Source organism: Phocoena phocoena, chromosome X (genome assembly GCF_963924675.1).
Source record: "Phocoena phocoena chromosome X, mPhoPho1.1, whole genome shotgun sequence".
Classification (NCBI taxonomy): domain Eukaryota; kingdom Metazoa; phylum Chordata; class Mammalia; order Artiodactyla; family Phocoenidae; genus Phocoena; species Phocoena phocoena.
This window is the reverse complement of record NC_089240.1, coordinates 86,288,545-86,305,935: the sequence shown is the minus strand read 5'-3', so window position 1 is coordinate 86,305,935 and position 17,391 is coordinate 86,288,545. Positions and strand designations below refer to the sequence as shown.

General features: G+C 45.4%; 1 protein-coding gene across 1 annotated transcript; it reads right to left on the bottom strand.

Annotated features, from left to right (window-relative positions):
* Positions 1–437: 437 nt before the first annotated feature.
* On the bottom strand, positions 438–15,712 carry LOC136142194 (nuclear RNA export factor 3-like). The gene is given in 19 exon segments (XM_065900220.1): positions 438–624; positions 1,160–1,232; positions 1,839–1,881; positions 1,977–2,092; positions 2,201–2,259; positions 2,366–2,473; positions 2,617–2,672; positions 2,758–2,826; positions 3,192–3,228; positions 4,106–4,215; positions 4,380–4,487; positions 4,610–4,698; positions 4,853–4,922; positions 5,028–5,108; positions 5,233–5,337; positions 5,445–5,528; positions 6,152–6,305; positions 6,526–6,682; positions 15,511–15,712. Coding segments are annotated over 19 exon segments (1,908 nt in total).
* Between the last annotated feature and the right edge of the window lie 1,679 nt (positions 15,713–17,391).

Genomic DNA, 17,391 nt, shown 5'->3' with positions numbered 1-17,391 from the left:
TGACCACACAACTTCACTGCTACATCTATGCTACAAGAGCAAGCCTTCAAGTTTACCAACATGTATGTACCAGAATGAGCAGATGCCACTGCATGTAATGCTGAAGAAGAGGTGAAAAGCTAAATGCCTATCAATAACAGCTTATGGCTTCCTGGAATTCAATTGTTTAATATATTGATCTTAGAAAGAATAATGTAGCTTCACATATACTGAAAGAAACTATGCTGGCACTAATAATAAAAGAAGTTACAAAACAGTATATAAGATAGGATACCTGTATTTTACAATACATGGAAATGTATTAGTATGAAATTAGGGTATTTCTCACAAGTAAACGTTTGTAAGGAAAAATAGATTTAAAATAATTACCTGAAAATTCCCATTAATCACCCCTCTACTCCTCCCAGCTCCCTCCTATCCCCATGCAACCCCAGCACTCACTTCTGAGACCACTAGCGGTTCATCTCAGATGGGGTGGAGGATGCCTGCATGATGTCCTGCTGCTGCTGGGAGAGGGGGTGCATGGAGCTGGAGGTGGGTGTAGGCAGTGGGATGGAGAACACACTCTGGGTCTCACTGGGGTCGGCATCCCTCACAAACAGCTCGTCATTCATGATGCACAGACTGAAGGAAAAATGGGCCCTCAGACAACTGGTGGATGGACACCCACACCCCCAGTACTGACTCTGCTCCCACTGGCACTCAGCAACCGGATTCCTTCCACGTCCCTCCTGTGTCTGTCTCCCAGGTTCCTTGACTGGTACCTCTGCCCCTCCCTACAGAGCCCACCTTTGGAAAGACTGTCTACCACCTTCACTTGATTTATAGGTTCATCCCCAAACCAGGGGCAATTTCGCATTTACCGTTTACCACAGTGCAAGGGGTGGACAGTCTGATCCCCATTCTCAGAAGACACTGAGTCACACAGAGGTCATGTGAATTGACCAAGGTCACACAGCGAGTGAGTGTTGGGTCAAGGAAAGAACCCATAGGCCGATCCCAGAGCCCATGTTCTTCTTAACCACTAGGCTACACTGCTCCTGGGATCCCCCTGCTGGCTTTCCACAATACTGAGTAAACCTAAGGTCTTTGCCACCACATTCCCACGCCGCTGAGCCCAGGCGGGGATGGGCATTCCCGCCCACAACAGGGCTCTCACCTGCAGGAGCCGGCAGGGGTAGCGATGAAGGTCCGGGTGAAGGCACGCACACAGCCCTGAGAACGTCCTTCCACTTCAACAACAAACAAATTACAGCACCCCTTACAGCTGCATGTGTTGTACACGCTCACACGGCGGTCCCCAGTCAGGGTGTGACTGGACACTCATGCTGAGAGGGCAGTTGTTCACGGGGGCCAGGGTGTCGGGAATGGGGAGGGCAACTGTAGGAGCAGTCTGCGCCCAGTGACAGGGCCCCTGACGACCACTGCACAAGTTCACGGGATGCATTTTTCACAGCCGCCCAAGAGGTGGATACTACTACCCCATTTTGCAAATGAGGAAACCGAGAGGTTGAGTAATGGCCCAAGTTCTCAGAGTAAGAATCTGGGATGAGAGCCACCAAAATCCACAGCCTGTGTCACCAATGCCCAGGGTGTGCAGGGCAGACAGGCATGGACACAGCTCAGACCGGGGTTGTCTGTGGGAAGCCTGAGGGCAGGAGAACACAGTGGGGAAGGGGAGGGGAGCGGTAGGGGAGGGGAGGGGAGGGAAGGGAATGGAAGGGGAAAGAAAGCGAAGGGAAGGAAAGGGGTCAGGGAAGCTGAGTGGTTCTGGGTGTGAGCCTGGCCAGGGGGAGGCAGCAGTGGGGCATCTGCGCTGGGGGTCTACACACACTCACCTGCCTTGAACACCCCGCTGACGGAGAAGCAGAGCATTGTTTCCTGAAAGGGAAGAGCCCAGGCGCCCAGTCACCACCTCCACCTCCCACCCACCTGCGGCTTCCTGGGCCCACCCTAGGGAAGAAGCAGGCGCTCACCGTCTGGAACCACGTGTCCACCACGAAGGAGCTGAAGTCATGCTGAGTCTTGGGCAACACACAGAGAGTGTGCACAATGACACGTTTTGTGTGCTTCAGCAGCTGGACCCGCAGGTCTGTGAGGGGAGGGGAAGCGAGCGAAGGTCAGGGGCTGCCACGCCCTGGGCCCTATGATTGACTCCTTCACCGCCCTTTCCCACCCAGTCTTCCCATCACACACTCACGGGGGTCCTTGAGCTTCTTCATATTCCTGCTGTCCTTGAAATACTCGCACAAGCTGCTTCTAGGAGACAAAGAGCAACAGTGGGTGGTGGGTGTTTGCAGCAGCTGGCCTGTGTCTGCTGGGGAGCCACACGGCCCGGGAGCACAGCCTGTGCCGTGATACTCACAGGGCTGGGTCCTCGGGGTGGAAGGGAATCGTCAGGGAGAAGCAGGCCTCCTCGTGATAAGCACCCGCGAGAACCTGTCTGTCTCCATAGTCATGGATCAAGTAGTACCTAAGGAGGAGCAATGAAGACAGTCTATCTCTGTGGTCTGGACCTCAAATGAGACTTGAAAACTCCCCTGAGCAGACCTGTGCTTAGGTGGCCTCACCTGTCCTAGCCCTTCCCCCCTTGCTCAGCTTCCCTGAGGTACTTACTGCTTCAGGAATTGCAGGACTAGGCTTTTCAGCTCATCAGAACCAAAGTAGCTCCCCTGGAATCAAAACAGTCCTCAGGACCATGGCTGACACCCCCTTCTCAGGCACCACTTAAAACCCGGCTTGATCCTCCGTCCTCACCTTGCAGGTTGGTAAGCGCTTGCAGGCTTCAATACCACACTTAGCCAGTGGGGATGTCTCCTGGTCATCCTGGGGAAGAGAAGAGGATGTTAGCAGTGCAGACCAGGAGGTGGTGCTGGATGATCAGGGAAAAGGATGGGCCCAAGAGAGGGTGAGGGTCAGAGGTCAGTGGTGAAAGAGCCCTGGAAATTCCATGGGCAGGACTACAGTTTGGATCATCACCATGGATTCCCCAAAGCCTATGAAGAATGTGCTTGTAGAAGATCCAGAGCGTTTGTCAGGTTCCCACAGGGACTGTACCATCCCCTTCCGCCCAGGACTTTGAAGGGTCAGTTTCAAAACTGTAACTGGGGCAAGACCTAATGGGGTTCAGAGTAGTTTGTGGGTGCTGTCAGTGCCAGTTAGAGGAGTCAGTGAACAAGGAATACACTTACCAAGGTTAGTAACTTGGGGAACAATTCCAGGATGGAGCTGCCAAAATCAAGACAAAACAGAAAAGTCAGTGAAACTGTGGAGGTGACCCTCCTCCTCATGGGAGCAAGTACACCCACACCACAGCGTCCCAGGCTTCCAGGGCCCTGAACACGTCCCCCATTGACTGACACAGAGGGAGAGCAGGCCCTACCTCCCTCCCCGCCTCCCTCCCTCCCTTCCTCTCCTTCTCCTGGGTAGCTCCCCCACAGACTGCCTGGACTCTCTTCTCCAGTGCCACTGGGACCAGCATTTCAAACCCATGCTTCAGGGCTTCCTTCCCCTCCCTTCCTTCCTCCAGGGCCCCACTGAAGGCTGTGGAGAGAAGAGGGAATGGGGTGTGTGCCCGAGGCTCTGCTACCTCACTGGCGGTCCAGCACTCTGCCAAGACCTGGACCAAGACCTGGACTCCCCCCTTGGATGGCCCAGGTTGCTGGGGCAGGGAGGTGAGTGAGGTGGGGCTCAGGGAGGGAGATGGAGGGGGATGAAGACAGAAAGGGAGTGAAGGTACGAGGGGATAGATGAGAGAGACATATGGGCCTAGACACAAGGGAGAGAGAGAAAACAAAGGGAAGGGAAAGAAGCTCTCCCGTGGTGGGGGTAAGGGAAGAAGAGAGGAGAAAGGGGAAATGGCACCCCATTTGCAGCTCTTCACCTGCCCCAGAATGGCTCAGACACAGCACGTAAGAATGTAAAATATGCACATGTTGGGCTGGGGGCCCACTGGGTGCTGGTTGAAACTTTGGCAGCTTTGTGATGCAGAGAGGAGAGCATAGGGCCTGTAGTCCTCCCTGAGGTCCACGTCAGCTGCCCCTTGCAAACGGGCACTTTCGGGAGTAGCTCAGGCTGCCACCGGGTAACAGAGGATGCATCTGACCTTATGTTGGTTGACATATCAGGGAAGGTGGTGCACAGGGGGTTTCTGTCTGCACACATCCCTTCTGGCTCCAGCCGCTCACCCTTGTCCATCTCCCCTGCAGACTTTACCTGTGATTATGAGGAGGAACCACATGGGCCAGAGAAACAGAGCCAGGATGGCCGTGCACCCCTAGTCGCTTCCTTTTCCTACAAATCCATTTCCCTTCCTCTGTCACCACCACATGAGCTTTCCCACCTTCCCTTCAAAGACGGATCTGGGTACCACACCTCACCTCAGTGTTGGAGAGGTTCAAGTTCTTGGTGTTGGAAGCATTCGGCATAGTGTTGGACAGGCTGTGCAGCTGGTAGGGTTTCTTATTGCTCAGGTCCAAGGCCAAAAGCTATGATGAGGAAAGAGTTAGAGTGAGGACCCCAGCAGGGGATACCTGAGACAAATCTGCCTCTTCTACCTAATCTCTCCCACCATCACCACCTGCTCCAACATCGGGTCTAAGGTCCTCACCTTGGGCATATTCCCTGGACGGATCTGCAGGGAGGCGGCCATGCCAGTTCTAGGGTTTCGTGCCATTCCAGTATCAGGGGTCATCAAGTCTCCAGGAAGACAGGAGGAGGGAAACGGGGGCTGAGAGGCTCCTGGCTGGTACAGCTCCAGCACCAACCCCTCCCCGAGTTACCATTCCTGAGTATCCTTTCCAGCCAGACCCCTCTGCCCTCACCTGCTCTACAATTACTGCTGTAGCCATACCAGGGTCAGAGCGGACTCTCTGGATGTCAAGAGATTGCTGGGAGGCATCATATTGTTCCTTCACGGGCAGCTGCAGAGTTAGGGATGGGGTTCAGGGGCCTGAGGCTGAGGTGGTGATCGGGGGCAATAGGTGGGTCTGGCTGTGAGTGCACAGGTTGTGTTGAGTCTGCATTACCTTTATCTGCTCCACCTTTTCTGACCTCAGCTCCTTCAGCACAGAGTGGGGTGCATCACAGGGATCAACAAAGATAGATATCTGTTGAGAACACAAGAGGGGCTGGGTAAGCTCCAGGAAATCTGAGCCCTGGGATCAAGCAAGACCATGCCCCTGTCCTGCCCTCTTGCCCCCAGCTAGCCCTGCTCATGCCCTTGATACATACCCTTTCATTAGCCTCATTGTAAATCTTGCCGTTGACATTCTTCAGTGCGAAGGCAATGTTGGCATTCTCAACGAAGAACTGGGCCTGCATTTTCTCATAGTGAAACTGTAGGGAGAGTGACAAGAGAAGCATAATATGAGACCAGAGCCATTTCTCATCTGGGCCTGCCATCTACCCCGTTTCCTCTCATCGGCCTCAATGTCCTCTCTTACTTCGACTGGGGTGAAGGGGACACTGCATTGCTTCTGAATCAAATTCAGCAGCCACTTCTCATCATATTTAATACCGAAGGGAATCTAGGAGCCAAAGAAATAATTGGGGAAAGAAAAGTGATACAATGGAATCCAAGGTTAAGATAAGACCCAGCTGTGTCTTGCTTTAGGACCTTTTTTCAGGCTTTACGTAATTTCTTAAGATAGGACAATATCTGTTATCGCTAACTTTTACACCAGACATGGACTTCCTAAATACCCTTTCTTTCCATTTAAATACTTTTCCTGAAATAATCGACTTCATATCTTTCACATGTACTTACTTTTATAAAGTTCTAAGAGATCTTACCTAAGGCAGACCTGGCCCGCCCCTCTGACGAGGACCCCAGAGACTCAACCTCCTCCCACACTCAGCTTGAGCCAAACTGCGTCTTCTGGTGTGGAGTTGCTCCATCTCCTTGGCAGTAGTTTCCTCCTTTGCTTTTAGACAGCCTCTCCCATGCTCCCTGCAGTCAGTCTGCTCCCTTTATATTGCTTCTCTGAACCTGCCCTCACATGATCTAGGAAGTTAACTCCTAGTAATAACAAGACAGATTACCAACTCCACTGCCACGAGAGAAAAGTTCCCAGCATCTCTACACGCGCCCAACATGACTCTCTCTGTCATCTTCTTCTACATGTTAGGTCCATTTAGCCAGCACACTCACTCTGATCTTGAACCAGCTCCCCAAGGTCTCATCCTGCCTGTTTCTCTCCATTCTTCTCTCTGGAGGCTTTTGCTCTGTCTCCTTGTTAACATGGGTTTCGTCTTGTTCCTGAAAATTGCCTCTCCGATGACAGGATGGAATGGCATAGGGAGCACTGTGGGGAAGTGGAGAGAAGAAAGTGGTCCGTATAGTCTTGGGAAGTCTTCTCTACATTTTCCCCAATGATAGCAGAGCTACAATAAAGACTGCTCAACCGTTAACCTGATCCCATCATTCCTCACTCTTCCAGGTTAGAGAGAAGAATGACATATTTCACCACAAGGTTTTGTTTTTCACTGGTTGATACTGGTCAGCCATGCTGCCTCGTCACTTACTATCTTGCTTGGGTGTCCACGTGAGCATCACTTCTTAGTGATTCTCTATCTTGCTGCTGCTGGGAAGTGGCCTGTTGAGACCAATAGTTGTGTCTCCTTCGGTAAATACCCCGGCATCTTGCTTTTCTTTGTAAATTGTTCACTTGATCAATGTTCTCTGAAATTAAGAACAACACATCAATGGGCCCAGTACCAGAAAAATTCCTGGGAAAGTTCTCATTGCTAATGAAGAAATATCACTGGCTTTATAATCTAAAGAGAAATGTATCACAGTGCTAAAAAAAGGCTTAGAAACTTCATTGTGTTTCTGCTTCTCAGGAAATGAGAGGTAGGCAGCATTCACAGCCAAGAAGAAAACAAGCACAGAGGAAAGGGTCTGGACCCAGGGTTTAGTCTGTGATGTTAGTCCCTGCTCTGCTTGGATCAGGTTATGTGACCTGGGACAAGTGGCTTTTCATCTCTAACTCTCTCTTCTCTGCTCGGCTCTTGGGACACAATAAAACCTACCCTGAAATCTACCCTGGTGTGATGGTTCAAGGGTCAAAGGTGACCTCCCTGCCTGACGGAAGAATTAGAGATATGAAGGATAGGTCCAATGAAAAGATCCAGAATGGAACCTGGAGAGACATAACATGGAGAATACCAAAAGCGAGGGGGAGATAATTAAAGGAGATGCAGTGAACATACCTAACACATGGTTAATGTGAGTCCCGGAAAGAACGGGAGGGAACAGTGGAGAAGTGGTATTTGAAGAGATCTTGGTTGAGAAGTTTCCAAAAGTAACAAGATATCAACTCAGTGTAACAGTATTATTGTAATAGGAGAAAAAGTATGCTTTAAGGAAAAACAGTCCTAAAATATGCATTCATTTCATCATCATGTAAGAAAAACTCGGAAAATATGTGACCAGAAGACTCAAACTCAAAGAAATGTTACAGGCTCTTCTTTGGGCAGAAGAAATATCCTCCCAGGTGGAGGCACGTAGATACAGGAAAGAAAGTCTAATGACATTTGTGAATATGTAGGCAAATTTAAATGAGTGTTGACTATATAACACAATGATAGTAATTTCTTCTGGGGATTTAAATATATAGAGAAGGAAAATGCATGACAATAAATTTGGAGGGTATATGGAATCAAAGTGTCTCAAGGTCCCCTAATTGTCTGAGGAGTTTTAAAGAACTAATTAACTAACATTAGACTGAAAGGGCAAAAATGTACATTGTAATCTGAAGGGTAAACACTACAAGAATGGCAAAAGAATGTTTACCTAGCCACATGAGGTAACAATTTAATAGTTATAAAATGTTAATCATTTCAAAGGAGAGGAAAGGCAAAAGAACTGAGAAGGGGCAAAAATAAACATACAATAAGATAGTATATATAAACCAAATTACATCTACTTTTACATTAAAAATTTCAGATTAGTATTCCAAATAGAAAGACAGCTATTATCAGACTGGACAAGAAACCTTCCATCAAATGCTCCTGAAAAGAGACACATGCAAATTTTAATCATCTAGAAAAGTTGAAAATAAAAAAAATGGCAAAATGTATACCTTTTCCACAGTAACCTACAGAAAGCTTATATAACCCTATTAGTAAAAGAAAAGGTACACTTTAAAGAAAAAAGCATCACTAGAGAAAGAAGGAGATTTCTTTGTGATAACAGGTTCAATGCAATAAGGAGATATTAATATAAAATTCTAAATTTGTATGCATGTCCTAAAATAGAGCCAAAATATGCAAAGCAAAATCTAACAGAAATAGAGCATGGTCAAATTCACAGTCACAGTGGGAAATTTTAACACAGCTCACTGAGTGATGCACAAAATGGCAGACAAAAACCCAGCTAGAGGGAGAAGGTTTCAAAATGTTACTTAAGTTAACAAATGTATTTAATTGACATAGAACAATGCACATAACAACTACTCATCGAACATTCCAGAATAGATCATATGCTGGGCAACAAAGCAAGCCTCAGTAAGCTTCTATGGACTAATACAATTTACCCTGACCAGTTAATGTAATATTCAGTGGTAATGGTGGGTTTTCTCCCCCTCCCCCACCTCATATACATCCAAGGGATATTAGTTTACACAATCCCATGCCCCACCTAGGTGACCCTCCCTACTCTCCAAATCCTAGACCTGAGAAGATCACATGACTTGTGCCTTTTTCTCAGCCAGGGGAAATAATTCACCTCAGCCATGGCCATTTCCATAAGAGGGGAGGTTTTCCACATGGAATCAGGACGGGTGTGTCAGAGCCCACCTGGCCCATTTCCTCAAGAGAGTGGGAAATAGTGAGCCTGAGCCCTCCGCATGCCTTCTCTAAAGGGGGGTCGGCTTGTTGGGGTCCTGTGGGTTGGGGTTAGGGAGGGAACCCAGAACCCCTCCTGCCCTGTGGGGATCTGAGGACAAGGTCTCATGCTGACCAACTCACCCATGGGGTGGCCTGAAGGCAGTGATCTGTCACCACCCTCCTCACAGGCTGCTCGTGAAGAGAATCTGTGGGTCTGGAGCTGGAGGTTTGGAGAATATCAGGAAGGGCTTCCGAAGAAGGAGAGTGCAAGCCCCAAACCACTTTGTCAGAGCCACACAAACAAGATGGAGTCCTAACAGGAAGTCCCTTCCCCAAGGGCACAGAGGAGGGGAGCCCTGGGGGCCAGAGGAGACTTAACTTCCTGTAATTACTGCCCCCTGAGTTTGCTACCAGCCTAACACCCAGGGCACTCTCTCCAACTGTACCACCCTTGCAGAGGAGACCATCTGGAATCAGGAGGCTTAGGGGACCTTGATACTTCTGGTTACAAACACAGAGAGCTCTGTATGCCAGACTCTGGATCAGCTACACTACACTGTGTTCCTTCATTCTGCAAACCCAGATAACTCTGTGTGCCAGCTGTAGGCCAGACTCTGTACTTGCTACATTGCCTCTGTTCTTTCATGAATTCCTCACAAGGGGACTCTGATATCAGAATCACCAACTTTCCAAGGTTGCTGAGGCTTACTGAGGTGCTGGAGCTTGTCTAGGGTCATTCAGATGCTACCTGGGGAAACAGAAACTGAAATTGAGCTCCACGGAATGGAAGATGACTTCTCCAAGCATAGAGTTACTAAGTTATTGCTGTAGTGTGGGAGATTGTCTTAAGTTAGTACAAAGTAACAATTTTCTGAAAACAGTCAAATGGCTGGAATTAACCTCAGCCCACCTCAGAGAGATAATACCAAAAAAAAAAAAAATACAAGAACCAAACAACAAAGAACAGACCTGAAAACTATAATCGAAATAGCAAGCAGAGTTTTGTGGGTCACTGTAATGACAGTAAAAGAAAACAAATCATGTACTTTCCTTTTAAAAAAAAAAAAAAAGTCCTCAATGTAGATAGATACCCCTAGTGGTCAGAGCCGGAATTGTAGCTTTGAAAGTTCCAGACCAGAGAGGTTTCAAGGCAGAGGGAAGGAGAGAGGAGATTGGGCTCCAGTGCATCAGTTAGACGTTTCTGGAATTTTCCACTACTTTCTGGAATTTTCCACACCATGTCCACAATCCCTTCCTGGATCTCTATGCCCTGAGAAAAGTCCAGCCACTGAGAGAGGTGAAGAAAAATCTGCACATAAGTGTGTGAACATTTTGGGGTAAAAGAAGTGTAAGACAGAAATGCACATACCACACAGATAAACTGTCAAGTCAAAAATTGGAAATTTTGGGCTTCCCTGGTGGCGCAGTGGTTGAGAGTCCACCTGCTGATGAAGGAGACACGGGTTCGTGCCCCGGTCCGGGAAGATCCCACATGCCGTGGAGCGGCTGGGCCCGTGAGCCATGGCCGCTGAGCCTGCGCGTCCGGAGCCTGTGCTCCGCAACGGGAGAGGCCACAACAGTGAGAGGCCCGCGTACCGCAAAAAAAAAAAAAGAAGACATACAGATGGCAAAGAGCAAATGACGGTATCACCTCACACCAGTCAGAATGGCCATCATCAAAAAATCTACAAACAAGGCTTCCCTGGTGGTGCAGTGGTTGAGAGTCCGCCTGCTGATGCAGGGGACATGGGTTCGTGCCCCGGTCCGGGAAGATCCCACATGCCGCGGAGCGGCTGGGCCCATGAGCCATGGCCGCTAAGCCTGCGCATCCAGAGCCTGTGCTCCACAACCGGAGAGGCCACAACAGTGAGAGGCCTGCGTACCGAAAAAAAAAAAAATCCTTGAGAGTTTCAGGGCACAATGGAAAAGGGCTTTAGACCAAAATATTTGAACATATGTTTGCTTATAGGAGATACCATGTAAAGTGCTTCTGGCCTAAAATAATTCTGTAAGTCATCGTTTTGTGGCAAAAGAAGATTTTGTGGCAAATGAAGCGTTAAGGGCAGCCCACGTACATTAAAACTAGTGGCAAAAACATTTCTTCTGCCTCTCCCTCCCATGGAGGGGATCCCATGGAAGGGATCATTTTCTCCCCTCCATGGAGGTTAACTTTCCTCTGCTTCTACCTGGGCCCCACATGCCCAGCACATCCGCCCCCACACAGTTCAATCCCTGTGGCACTCCAGGCTTAAGGGAGTGTATTTTATCTCCATCATGAACTTCCAAGACCAAGACATGGATGAGAGGGTTGTTTGAGTACCCTATCTGCGTGGCATTGACACCAGGGGAATTCAAAACTGCATATGTGACCCAAAAAACCTTTTATCTGTTACAAATTTATTTGAGAAATTGAAGGGAAGTTAGAAAAAGAAAACCTTGTCAATCCCAAACAAAAATGTCACATAGAAAGGAACGCAAATTATAGGAAAAATATTTTATAGGCAAATGTTTAATATTCTCGTACATAAATAAATCTGATTAGTAGTAAGAGTGTCTTTCAAAGTCTGTTGAAAAAAATTAAGTAAGATCTATACATCACAAACATATAAAGATTAAACAAGTAAAAAAACAATTTAAAAATATGTCAGTGTGTACATATATTTACATATGCACATAAACATACATAACATGAGGAAAAGTGTATACATACTGTGAGAAAAATTTGGAAGAATATATATATCATGTAAGCCTGTTTATATAGTACTGTACACAGACAAATATATCTGGGGAATATAAACTAAACTATCAAGGATGTACATCTTGCTCTGTAACAAGATGAAAATAATATAGAAAAATATTTTCTAGAATACACATTCTTGCACTTCATTAGTTTATAAAGATAGCAGTTTGAAATCAGAAAAATAACTGATGTAAAATTTTATAGCATAGTAGTATATACCTGGTTGGGAATTTCACTACCAAAATAATAGGTGTGTGGATTAATGGTATATTTCTACATCTATATGCTTTTTCACATTACTTTTGTCTCTCAATTACACACATATAGGTTGCCCATCATAGTTGGGAGGGAGAGGCAGAAGAAATGTTTTTGCCACTAGTTTTAATGTACGTGGGCTACCCTTAATGCTTCATTTGCCACAAAATCTTCCAGAAATGTCACTCTGAATGAGAACTGGCTCCCTCCATCCTTCCAAAGATTCCTGCTGAGTGATGTCTAAGCTGCAATTCTAGATACGTGGACCATGGACAACAAAATGTGGTTACTTATGTCAAAGGGATTGAAAATGGAGCCAGGAGGCTAGTAAGGAAGTAGGACTTACATATTTCTACCCCCAAATGCAACATAAACCTTTGACCTGGCCAACCTGAGACCGACTGGAACTTGTTTTCGTTATTCCCTGGAGACCAGAGCATGGCAACCAATCTGGTGCCTCAAGTGACTGAATGCCTGCCAGCACCAATCATAGTTCTGTAAAGATAACCTATATAACTTCTCTGGAATGTCTTTATATGTCACCTTTATAAACTCTTGCCATTTTTGTTTCCCTATGAGCACATTTGAGTTGCTACTCAAATCAGTGCCTCACAAATTATAATTCATAAGACCCTAAGTAAAAACTATTTTTCTTATCTGCAGCCTTCTGCATTTCTTGGTTGACAATATGCTCACCAGTTATCATGGACCGCCAATTTCTGAATTTCCTCCAGTGGAAAATTTGGGAAGAGGAAAGAAAAATTTATTAAAAGTTGCTTTGCATGGTGAGTGGTGGAAGAACACGTAAAATAAAATCAGACTCAAAGTGTTTTGCCTAACGACTTTCTTCTTCTCTATGGTTTCACAGATAGAAATCATAGTAATAACATAGGACTCCTCTTAGAGGGCTGGTGGTCAGTAAAGGCCTGAGGTGGGAGCAAGGAGGGCAGAAGGGGTTCAGGTACTTTCTACAACTGTCCTGTTAAGTTTCACAAAGGTTTTCCCAGCGTGACAAACTTCTGGGTAAGGGATTGCCACTCTGGATTTTCCAAATGGATAAACCAGGTTACAGGGTATTTCCTTCCTGTTATATCTGGCTAGTCTCCACCCTCTCCTCTTCTGCTGGCTAAAGCCTCCTTAGGCTCAGATCTCAGTTTAAACTTCACTTCACGTGAGAAGTCTCAGACATACCCTACTGGTGTGATTACCACTAGGCATCTAGTAACTCCACCACCTTTACCATCGCCAGACACATGTTTCATGTGAAAGGGGACCAAAAACTGTGAGCTCACAATGTTTCATAGGCTGTAGCATCACACAGTGGACTTAAGACGCTGAAATTTTCAAATATCTTGTCTGAAGAGTTGCCTCAGATTCTCTCTGCCACTTTTGAGAGGGATGCTGGGGACACAGGTCAGTTCAGCAACGGAAATGCAGAGTTCTTCCACAGACAGCAATTGGAACGTGTAGTTCAGAGAAGCTGAGGAGGCTGTGGATTGATGCTCCTTCCCCTACAAGAGCCCATGAGAGTACTACAACGAGAGTCTGTGATTTTTAGCAGGCATAGTTTTGCATGGCAAAGACCAAATGAACCTTCCAGAGGTAAAATTCCAGGTTTGAAAGTTTTTGAATAATTTGCTGCATGGAATACTCTTAAATATATTTCAAAACATTTAAATGAATTTGGAAAATAGTAAAAGAAAAATTAAGGAAGGAAGCAAAATGTTCCATTAACCCAGGATGAGTTATCATCATTTTTATATTCTCATTAATTATGCACATAATAGGACACTGGCTTATCTTTTAATCTACACATAACACTTAATCCTTTTGACATAACTACAAACTCCATATTGTGACTCATTCTTTACTGATAAGGAAACCGAGTCTTAGATTTCAGGCCTGGCTGAGACGACAGCACTTTTGTGACCTACACAGTCTTGTGATTTCAATAAATCCCGACAAGGACACTATGAGGGGAAGAATCCTCACTCCCGGGATGGGGAACCTGAGGTTTGGGACCTTAATGTCCCACGCTGCCCCATGTCATGCTCCTACTCATTGGCTGATTCCAGACTGGAACCCACATCTTCTGAACCTGAGGCCTTTGCTCTTCCTACTGATTCACTCAGCCTTGCCTCAATTATAGATACGGGTATACTCTGGAAATATTGTGAGCTTGGTTGCAGACCACAGCAACGTAGCAAATATTGCAATAAAGTGAGTCAAACAAGTGCTTTGGTTTCCCACTTCTTATAAAAGTTATGGTTACACTATACTGTAGACTATTAAGTGTACAATAGCATGAAGTCTAAAAAACAATGTACATACCTTAATTAAAAAATACTTTATTGCTGAAAGTTGCTACCAATCATCTGAAACTTCAGTGAGCCATAATCTTTTTGCTGTTGGAGGGTCTTGTGTCAGTTTTGATGGCAGCTGACTGATTAGGGTGGTGGCTGTTGAAGGTTGGGGTGGCTGTGGCAGTTTCTTAAGATGAGACAACAGTGAAGTGTGCTGCATCGATGGACTCTCCTTCGCAGAAACGATTTCTATGCACTGTTGTTTGAAAGCATTTTACCCACAGTAGAACTTCTTTCAAAATTGGGGTCTGCTAAATAGACATTTCTCCAAAGAAGATAGACAGATTGCCAACAAACACATGAAAGGAGGCTCAACATCAATAATCATTAGAGAAATGCAAATCCAAACTACAGTGAGGTATCACCTCACACCAGTCAGAATGGCCATCATCAAACAATCTACAAACACTAAATGCTGGAGAGGGTGTGGAGGAAAGGGAAGCCTCTTGCTCTGCTGGTGGGAATGTAAATTGATACAGTCACTATGGAGAACAGTATGGACGTTCCTTAAGAAACTAAAAATAGAGCTACCATACGACCCAGCAATCCCACTACTGGGTATATACCCTGAGAAAACCATAATTCAAAAAGAGTCATGGACCACAGTGTTCATTGCAGCTCTATTTACAACAGCCAGGACATGGAAGCAACCTAAGTGTCCATCGACTGATGAATGGATAAAGTAGATGTGGCACATATATACAAGGGAATATTTACTCAGCCATAAAAAGAAACGAAATTGAGTTATTTGTAGTGAGGTGAATGGACCTAGAGTCTGTCCTACAGAGTGAAGTAAGTCAGAAAGAGAAAAACAAATGCCGTATGCTAACACATATATATGGAATCTAAAAGAAAAAAAAAAAAAAGGTCATGAAGACCCTAGGGGCAGGACAGGAATAAAGACGCAGATGTGGAGAATGGACTTGAGGACACAGGGAAGGGGAAGGGGAAGCTGGGCCGAAGTGAGAGAGTGGTATGGACATATATACACTCCCAAATGTAAGATAGATAGCTAGTGGGAAGCAGCCACATAGCACAGGGAGATCAGCTCGGGGCTTTGTGTCCACCAAGAGGGCTGGGATAGGGAGGGTGGGAGGGAGATGCACGTGGGAGGAGATATGGGGATATATGTATATGTATAGCTGATTCACTGTTACACAGCAGAAACTAACACACCATTGTAAAGCAATTATACTCCAATAAACATGTTTAAAAAAACATTGGGTCTGTCCTCTCAAAGCCTGCCACTTTCTTTATCAACTAAGTTTATGTAATACTCTAAATCCTTTGTTGTCATTTCAACAATCTTCACAGCATCTTCACCAGGGGTAGATTCCATCTCAAGAAACCACTTTCTTCTCTCATCCATAAGAAACAGCTCCTCGTCGGTTAAAGTTTCATCATGAGATTGCAGCAATTCAATCACGTATTCAGGCTCCTCTTCTAATTCTAATTCTCTTGCTCTTTCCACCACATCTGCAGTTACTTCTTCCACTAAAGTCCTGCATCCCTCAAAGTCATCCATCAACTTCTTTCAAACTCCTGTTAATGTGGATATTTTGACATCTTTCAATGAACCAGTAATGTTCTTAATGACATCTAGAATGGTAAATCCTTTCCAGAAGATTCTCAATTTACTTTGCCCAGATCCATCAAAGGAATCACTGTCTATGGCAGCTATAGCCTTATGAAATGTATTTCTTAAATAACAATACATGAGGGTTAAAACTACTCCTTGATCTATGGGTTGCAGCATGGATGTAATTTTAGCAGGCATGAAAACATTAGTCTCACTATACCTCTACATCAGAATTCTTGGGTGAGCATGTGAGTTGTCTATGAGCAGTAATATTTTGAAATAATTCTTTATTTTTCTGATCAGTAGGTCCCCAACAGTGGACATAAAATATTCAGTAAACCATGTTGTAAACAGATGTGCGGTCATTCAGTCTTTGTTGCTCCATTTATAGAGCACAGAGTAGATTTAGCATAATTCTTAAGGGCCCTAGGATTTTAAGAATGGTAAATGAGCGTTGACCTCTATTTAAAGTCACCAGTTGAATTAGCCCATTACAAGAGAGCCAGCCTGTCCTTTGAAGCTTTGAAGCCAGGCATTGACTTCTCCTCTCCAGCTATGAAAGTCCTAGATGGCATCCTCTTCCAATATAAGGCTGTTTTGTCTACATGGAAAATCTGTTGTTTAGTGTAGGCACCTTCATTAATTATCTTAGCTAGATCTTCTGGATAACTTGCTGCAGCTTTTACATCAGCACTTACTGCTGTACCTCACACTTTGATGTTATGGAGATGGCTCCTTTCCCTAAACCTCATGAACCAACCTATTCTAGCTTGAAACTTTTCTTCTGCAGCTTCCTCACCTCTCTCAGCCTTCATAGAATTGCAGAGAATTAAAGCCTCACTCTGGATTAGGCTTTGGTTTAAGGGAATGTTGTGACTGGCTTCATCTTCTCTCCTGAGTACTAAAACTCTCCTCACATCCGCAGTAAGGTTGGTTTCCTTTCTTGTCCTTTGTGTGTTCACTGGAGTAGCACTTTTAATTTCCCTCAAGAAGTTTTCGTCTTAATTCACAATTTGACTAACTGTGTGGTACAAAAGGCCTAGTTTTTGCCCTGTCTTGCCTTTTGACATGCCTTCCTTGCTAAGCTTAATCATTTCTCTTTGGGAACTTATACTTTGAAGGGGAAGAGGGAGAGAGAGAGAAGGACAGAGAGACACCTGTGTCTGCATAAGGATTAGGGGCCCTAAGAGGGTTTTTTATTTTGTTGTTGTTGTTGTTGAATCTTCAACGCCATGAAGTTTGAGCAAGTTTAAAGTTTAATATGAAGGAGTAATCTCATCTCAGATTTAACCCTTGAATTTTCCTACATGTTCATTTCCTTCCTTATCTTCTTAACTTCTTATTTCACAATAGAGTTAATGAAACACTTTCAATAAACATGATGGATTATAATATAAATTTTTAGTTATTAATAATTAAAGAATGGACAATTGTGTCCAAAAATGCTAGTACTTCTTGGATTTTTGCCTCTCAGGGAGGCAGCGGGTGGCTGAAATCCTGGGGTGACATGATCTGAGGACTCCTGTCCTGGTGGCTGTGGGTCGGATTCAGAATTTTCCTATAAACGTATTAACAGGCGGAGCAGTCCAGGAGCAGCAGTTAGACAAACACCGCAACTCGCTGCC